Source organism: Perissodus microlepis, chromosome 13, assembly GCF_051167445.1.
Source record: "Perissodus microlepis isolate ML-2025 ecotype Zambia chromosome 13, ASM5116744v1, whole genome shotgun sequence".
NCBI lineage: Eukaryota > Metazoa > Chordata > Actinopteri > Cichliformes > Cichlidae > Perissodus > Perissodus microlepis.
In genome coordinates, this window is record NC_140473.1 from 864095 (window position 1) to 872348 (window position 8254).

At 43.7% G+C, this 8254-nt stretch overlaps 1 protein-coding gene across 1 annotated transcript; it reads right to left on the reverse strand.

Annotated features, from left to right (window-relative positions):
• Positions 1–2258: 2258 nt before the first annotated feature.
• Positions 2259–7310, reverse strand: zic2b (zic family member 2 (odd-paired homolog, Drosophila) b). The gene is made up of 2 exons (XM_084948961.1): positions 6531–7310; positions 2259–3743 (listed from the first exon to the last, which is right to left on the reverse strand). Exons 1-2 carry the CDS (start codon positions 7051–7053, stop codon positions 3112–3114), a joined length of 1155 nt encoding a protein of 384 aa, XP_084805087.1. The 5' UTR covers positions 7054–7310; the 3' UTR covers positions 2259–3111.
• Between the last annotated feature and the right edge of the window lie 944 nt (positions 7311–8254).

Genomic DNA, 8254 nt, shown 5'->3' on the forward strand with positions numbered 1-8254 from the left:
AAGTGATTTCCGGTATTTAAATAGTAAATACTGAATCATGTCAAGCCAGAAAGAACATTTGTGCCATAAGGTAGAAGTGCCAATCAGTTTATAGCAAAGACACTTTAATATGTCCTTTGATTATGAACTCTGATTGACATTAAACATGTCTTTTTAAGAGCGGCCAGGCCAACGGGGCAGCAGCAATTGCAACAAATATAACAGTTCTATAAGATAGATATTTAAAGTGACCAAAAATGTTTCAGGTAGATTTGGATAACTCTTCTCTTAAGAAATCAAATTTAAAAACTCCTTTTTGTATTTACTCAGGTTATCTTTGTCCAACATTAAAGTTTAGTTGATGACTGGAAGCATGTGAGCAATGTGTTTGTAGATATGCAAAAAACAACAACTAAGTAATGAGGAAGGGGGCACAGCACTGCACATGCCCAGTGCAGGAGTCGTGATTCAAACCTTCCAGAGCTGCAGTCAGCCCTCGGATGAGCCTAATAACTTACACATGCTGAATTCTTTCTTGGCTGGAGAGCCTCCTGGGTTTAATCCAGGTGCAGAAATGTTTGCTTTTCACAAGAGTCCAAGAGCACCACTCACCAGAGCTGTGAAGATAGCACACCCGAACCCAAAAGTAACTTAAAATGCTTGGAACAAAATTTTCATTGGTATATAAACATGACTAAACACGCTTACTGAAAATGCTGTCCCTTTGTTTGCCATTAGGTTTCTGAGGGCCTCAGGGTGCTATCCTAGCTGATATTAACACATCACATGTCGGTTGCAGACACACTCACACCCAGACACTTCATTAATTACAGCCTTTAGCCTTTGAAGTTAAAGGGACCCACACAGTTGCTGCAGATTTCTTGGCTGAATTCATCCCCCGTTTCAACCACATCCCAACGGTGCTCTGTTGGTCTGAGCTCTGGAGACTCTGGAGGCCATCAGAGTACAGAGAACTCCTCGCCACGTTCTAGAAACCAATTTGAGATTATGTGAGCTTTGTGGCATGCAGTGTTGGACTCAAACTCACAGTCTGGCTCTGGTCTTTAAAGAATAGCATTAAGGGTGCCAAGACCATATGTCAAGACACCAATACACCACCACCACCACCCACGTCCAGAGCTGCAGATACAAGGCAGGGTTAATTCACGCTGTGACATTACTTACATCAAACTGCCATCTGAACGTTGCAGCAGAAGCCACGGCTCATCAGACCAGGCAACGTTTTTCCAGTCTGGTTGTAAGAAGAGGTTAATGGACTTACCTTCCAACTCTAAGCAGTCTGACCATTATTTTCTAGCAGAGAACTGTCACTCAGCGGATGCTTTCTCTTTCTGAGGTCATTCTCTGTTAACACTACAGAGGTTTGTCTGTGACGGTCCCAGAGCAGTCTTAGAGCAGTCCACCTGGTAACAGCAACACCTCGTCCCAATTCTGATGCTCACTTCGAAGTTCACTGTTATCTTGACTACATGTGTAAATGCATTGTTCTGCTGTGTGAATGGCTAATTTGATCTTTGCATTAACAAGCAATTCAGCAGGTATGCCTAATGAAATAGCATTGAGTTCACTCGAGCAGTGTCAGAAAGCATTTATCTGGCAACGTGCTTTAGTAACTTACCCAAGAACACAGCATGACGATGTATTTGATTGGTGTTGCCTGTAGCTAATGTTACAAGAATGTATCAAATTTTAAATTCTGAACCAGCTGCTGGTCAAAATATAGACAGCTTTCATTTTAGCTTCTTTTCACTCAGATTAGCCCAAAAGCATGCTGCGCTGCTGTGAAACATCCTGGCAGTGGATGAGTGCACTCTCCACATAATCTTACTACCAAAGGCTGGATCGCACTTTCAGGTCCACCTTTCACATCACTGAGTCAGTCTGTACAGGGGAGCCACCTACCTTACTATCTCTGTCAGAGTATCAAGACACAAAAACATGTAGACTTCCAATGCCAGAAACCCCTGATACAGTCAACACAGCCAGCTCTCTGTCTGCCTGGGGTAAGCTTTGACATGGTAAGTGTGAATACTTGGTGAATGTAAATAAGACGGTTTTTCCTAATTGTCATGTTTAGATAGACTTTTGCAGTGTGTTCATGGCAAAATTAAATTACAACCTTTTAGGAGGAACCACTGTGGTTATGGTTGGTGGACAGTTCCACCTGCTGCAGGTCTCTGAACTTTTCTGGTGGATGGATCATGAATCTGACCCACATATGAAGAGTGCACTTTAAAACAGTTACTTTTTTAAGCAGTTTCAAAAATCATGCACACTTCTACTTCTTTTCTTGATTTATTGATGCACATTGTGTGTAGGACATGAGATTTTTGAAAGCTTGAGGTGCTGGAAATGAAGTGTAAACAAACACAGGAGATTAACTCACTCATAATCCAACCGAGATTCAGTGGGAGATTCAGTACAAACAAGGACGTGAGTGTAGTTTCACTGACTTCTGCTACGTTGGATTAAACTCACAAATACTTCTGGACATGTTGTTGCCATCTGTTTGTTACTAAAGACCTCTGTATGCTTCCACAGAGGTGGCGGCCTGACAGCAGAATCAGCTGTTCCAGATCAACCTTTTAAAATTGTACAAACCAGTCTGCTCAAAGCATACAGAGACTATAAAGTACTCCCCTGTGTACCTGCTGGCTTGGTCCTGCCGTGTTACCTTGTGTACATTGGTGCTGTGACATCAAGGGAACATTAACCTCTTTCCATCAACTTGGCCCCTAAAATTGCTTCACCTAAGTGGAGCCCTTGAATTGGTCATTGATCCGTGTCTCTAGAGGTCGTCATGTACACAAATCTCTTTAATATTGGCTGATCCGCTTGCACAAAGTTAACTCCTTATCTTAGTTCAGGTTAGCTAGCCATGACTGATAACTTGCAGTAAAACATTTTGTTTCATAATCAGGAGTTCCTCCCGTCCTTTCCGACACCATTTGAGCCGTTTCTGTTGATCCACACATTTTTAATGTGACACAGTCCCTTTGACCTTCTCCGAGGCCCACCGATGTGGAACCATGCAACTGCTTGTTCTGGCCCGACCTGGATCTGACGATATGAGATCTGTTCTTCGAGTCAAATTTCACCAGTCCCTCAACTTTACGTGATGTACTCCTCGTCATCACTAGGTTCTGATTTGATGTGGTCTGGGTGAAGGAGAGGAAAGTGTGGTGCTGTAGTCCTGGTACAGACATACCACTCCTTAATGTTAGACAACTGAGGTAAGGCTGGGTTGACTGAGCGCTGGCTCCTCCGTGGGGTCCTGCCGCTCTGCTGCTGCTGGCTCAGCTGGCTCTTCAGGCCTGAAAGAGAGAGATCCAGAGGCATCGCTACCGGAGACGAACTCCGTAGCAGCAGCTTATGGTCCACTTCGCTGGCTGAACGGAGGTCCAATTCGTGATTGGACAGCAGAGAAAAATGAGTGTTTCTGTCAGTAAGTGATGGAGAGAGGTGGTTCATTTTAAGGTCAAGGGGCTCGAGGACAGCCGGATGAGGTTGCTGGAGTTGAAGAGGGATGGCATTGTACAGGTCCTGGGTTTCAGAGGTAGGTGATGACTTGATGTGAACCTTCATGTGTTTGCGCAGGGAGCTGGGGTGGGTGTAAGACTTGGTGCATCCTACTGCCTTGCAGTCGTAGGGCTTTGAGGCTGTGTGGACCTGCGAGTGCTTCTTTCGGTCGCTGCTGTTGGCAAAGCGCCGCTCGCAAAACTCACACTGGAAGGGCTTCTCACCTGAAAAACAAACATCACACGCACAATTATCAGCCTTGCAAAGGGACACGCCACTAAATTTGCAAGAACTCAGCAACATTGATGTCTATTTTAATAAGGCGCATAGAATGGACCTGAAAAACCGACATTCAACTGGACACGGTCAAAGGAGTGATGCTGAGGAATAGCATTGTTATTCCAAAAAAGGACACTTGTTTCTAAATAACAGTAAATATTTAATGGGATCGTATTTTAACCTCCTAGGACCTGGCATCCACATATGTGGACATCACATTTTGGGTTATTTAGACCAAAATACTCAATTTTGCTTTACAAGGGCCTGATATCCACCTACGAGGACATTATATGCTACTGTTCTATCAAAATTTTAAACGAATATCCTCATATGTGGCTCTCATTTTTCTTAAAAACAAAAATAAGGTAAAAAAAAAAGAAATCTGGTGATTCTTTGTTTTTACATTCATCAGGTCCCAATCAGCCCAAATATCAAAGAGAAATTAAAAATGCATGTCGTGGAAGAGTTTGGGTCTTAGGAGGTTAAATAATCAAAATTCATATCAAAGTTGGAATGCAGTGACCGATGTTCAGCAACCATCACTGAGCACACAGTTAAAGCAGGTTTATTGTTGCTAAACAGCTAACAAATATGATGCTGCTGAAGAAGTGATCCTTTAGTTTTTAGGCATACATCCCAGTCAGAGAGCAGCTTCCAAACCTCAGCAGAGTGATGTTGTTTTTTAAGAAATGAAGGTTGATCCATTGAGAAATTAGCAAAACAGCAGCTCTTGAATGGTGACTGAAAGCTTTGAAGAAGAAAGTCATCACGAACAAGAAGGCGATTGGTTACAAAAGAAGGAAATCTGTGAGTGCAGAACAAATGATGCTTGATATCATCTGTCAAGCATGGTGGAGGGAAGTTATGGATGCTGCATGATTCCTTCCCTTTCTTTTTAAATGTAATATCTCCAGTAAATGTAATAAATAGAAGGGAATTTAAACAAAAAAATCTGCTGCAGTTTTGCTGTTTTAGATCAACAGTCAGGCACCACATTGATTAATGCAGCACCAAATGGACAGAAGAGCTGTGTAGGTCAGGCTCTCACTGCTTCCGTGCAGACACACTGCAGCTTGTGAGAGCCCATATGGAAAAGAAAAAGACAATATACTTATAAAGCTTATATGATTTACTCATGAAAGTGGCCACTTTCTCATTACTTTCATATATTGTTTTAGGAAGTGTCCAAAACATACAAGTTTCATTTATATCATTTTTCAAGGGATCTTATATCTGTTTTCACTCTTGTATGCTTTTCATACAAGTTTCACACAAGGCAGATACAAACTTTATAAGATTTATATATATCTTTTCCATATGGGAGGACAGACACACACACCAGGGTTTTTACCTTCTTCTGGGATAAAGAGAAAATACAGTCGGGTCAGCGCGGAAGCACCAGCTAATAAAAGACCCTGTTTTCACATAACACTGGATGATTTAGCTTAATGTAAAACGATGAATGGTTATCAGCAGAAGAGATAACGACATGCTAAATTTTAACATTTGCATGTTTTTTATTCCTTTTGAAAACATAGTTGTACTAATGCTTTCATGCTGTCTTTATCAGGAATAGGAGTAATGTCTTGGGAAAACTGGAAGCACACATAAAAGCATAGACTGTATTAAAGATGAATGCAGTGGCAGACCTCTTTTTGAAGCTATGTGCTGATCTTTTTTCGCCTCACCACTATAGCTACACCAACACGGGCTTCACTGGAATCTGTGTCCATCTTTTATGTACAGTCTATGTACAGAGCCTCTACCGTGACATCATGCCATCACAGGCCTTCCTAGAAAAAGTCTATATCAGTAACATAAACTCAGTGTTATGGTAATAAAGCATCTTTAAGAGACATGGTCAGAAAATGGACCTGCATGTATGTGGGACCACTCAGCTACTCATACAGGCTGCATACCACTTAGCTGGAGCCTCTGTGACTCACATCAGAAGCAGTTTTTCTACCAATGGCTTGAGCCCCAGCCCCTTCAGCCTGCATGTCCAAGCATCCTGGAGTAAGTTGATCCATTAGATTGTGAGTGCATGCATGAATGTTAGATGTGGCACTGATCTATAGAATGAATGAAGGTGTGTGAGAGCTTGTTGGGGGGGGGGGGGGGTGCACCCAGTAAGTACCAGTTTTTATTGGATGCAGTTTCAGAGCATCTGTCACACATACAGCCAATTTCGAATCAGCACCCTGTGCTACCCTGCCCATGATGTCAGCACAGCATCGCACCCACTTTCTGGATTGTGTGGTTGTTTCTAGTTTAGCTGGTGACTTTTATACTTTTACTGGCTTGTTGATTTCAAGATCCTAAACGCAGTAAGCGCTGCAAACGGGCCAACCGGGAAAGCTGTTGTTATTGATGATTAATAACCGATGTATACGTCATTACCAAAGGACGGGTTTACCGCTCATACGCGTCCTGAGGACTAAACTTCAGTTCTGACCCGTGCTGATGCCTGTCACCTTGCTTGACTCCTCTGCTGCAGTTTAGAACCGTGGCTGCTCGAGGAAACAAGGGAGCACTGAAGTCTAATGTGAATCTACACCGAACTAAGCCCAAGTAAACATGGAGGGGATTCCTAGCAGGGGGAGAGCGCTGTGTATTATGCTCTATGTTCTCGGTCCCTGACAGGAAGCTTGTGTTGACGGATGGCACGGACTGAGCGAGCGCAATGACAGTATCTGCGCCCTCTTAGCAGTCACACAATCACGAACCCTTACCAGTGTGCGTGCGCGTGTGGATCTTGAGGTTTTCCGAGCGTGCGAACATCTTGCCGCAATTGGGAAATGCGCATGAAAACGGCTTCTCCCCGGTGTGCACGCGAATGTGGTTAATGAGTTTGTATTTGGCTTTGAATGCCTTCCCGCCGCGCATACACTCGTCCCACATGCAGACGTGACTGAGGCTTTCCAGCCCCGCAGCTACATGCTCGGTGGTGACGTGGTCCACGAGCTCGTGCATGGAGCTGAAAGTTTGATCGCAGACGGATGTCGCCGTCCGCCCAAGCCTCTGTCTTGAAGAAGTTCGGTCAATCCATTTGCACACTAGCTCCGTTTTGACGGTGGGGCCTTTGGAGAAATCCAGCAGGCCGTCCATCCCACCGCCCGCATCGGTGTCGGCAGAAGCGGGGATACTGGTAGCTCTCGGATGGGGTGGCGAGACGATGCTAGAAGCTCCAGAGTTGTTGTTCCCCAACGGAGAGACGAGGCCATTGTGCCTGGCCACCACAGCCGTCCGCTTCATGCTCTGCACGGCGGGCTGTCCCGCTCCTGTCGCCACCAGCACACCTTGCTTTCACTTAAAATGAGTTCAATCCAACTGGCCAAAGCCTCACCACTATCACGCTTCCTTCCTGTGTGTTTTAGTCGAGGCGAGAGCGCATGCGGCAGCGTTTTTACCCCCCGCTGCTCGCTGTTAGCTCCCGAGAGTCAAAGCCTCCATGCTTCTATTTACTGTGAATAGAGATGAACGGAGTCGAAGGAATACAGCAGGACGCGACCCGTTACCATTTGGCGGCGTCCTTGTCTCCTTTCCTTCCTTACTCCAGCCTTCCTTCCTTTTAGTTTTAACTAACATGTCCATATTGCTGATGTGCGTCGAGGATCAGGAGAGTCAGCACACAGAAACGAAGCATTGCCTGATTTAATGATGACTCGTGAAATAACGTGCATTAGTAAATTCATTTAGAATGTTGTTTATTTAGACATGCATAACATCATTCGTTGTTTATAGTTTAAAGGGAAATGAAAAACATAAATATGAATAAATATTTCCAAAATAATCCAACAACAAATACTTAAGATAAGATAAGATAAGATAAGATAAGATAAAACTTTATTAATCCCTCGGGTGGGTTCCTCTGGGAAATTCTGTTTCCAAAAGCACAGCACCGACAGAAGTTACAGTTACAGAATATTATATATACACACACACACACACACATATATAAATAAAATATACAAAGGGGATAAATAGAATAAATAGGAATAAAAATAAAAATACAAGTGAATTGCACATTTCAAGTATTGAGGTCTATTGCACCGTTGACTATTAACAAAAGTATTGCACAGTGAGGTGAAGAGGCACTACAGCTTAGTTGTTCCCCCCTCCTCTGTCCTCCTGTCTCCCCTCCCTCTCCCCTCCAGAGAGGAGTTAAACAGTTTGATGGCGTGTGGGACAAAGGAGTTTTTAAGTCTGTTGGTTCTTGTCTTGGGGAGAAGCAACCTGTCACTGAACAGACTCTTCTGGTTGTTAATGGCCGTGTGCAGAGGATGCCCAGCATTGTTCATAATGTCCAGCAGTTTCTTTAGTGTCCTTTTCTCTGCCACTGTTACCAGAGTGTCCAGCTTCATGCCGACCACAGAGCCCGCCTTCCTGATCAGTTTCTCCAGCCTGGATGAGTTAATGTACTTAATGTAGTTAATACTAAATATGATTTATAGAA

What these genes read in the sequence shown, in the direction of transcription:
- zic2b (XM_084948961.1), bottom strand. Translation starts at nt 7,053, where the DNA reads ATGAAGCGGACGGCTGTGGTGGCCAGGCACAATGGCCTCGTCTCTCCG. An exon ending in CCACACGCGCACGCACACTG is followed by an intron (nt 3,744 to 6,530) that starts GTAAGGGTTCGT and finishes TTTGTTTTTCAG; the next exon opens with GTGAGAAGCCCTTCCAGTGT.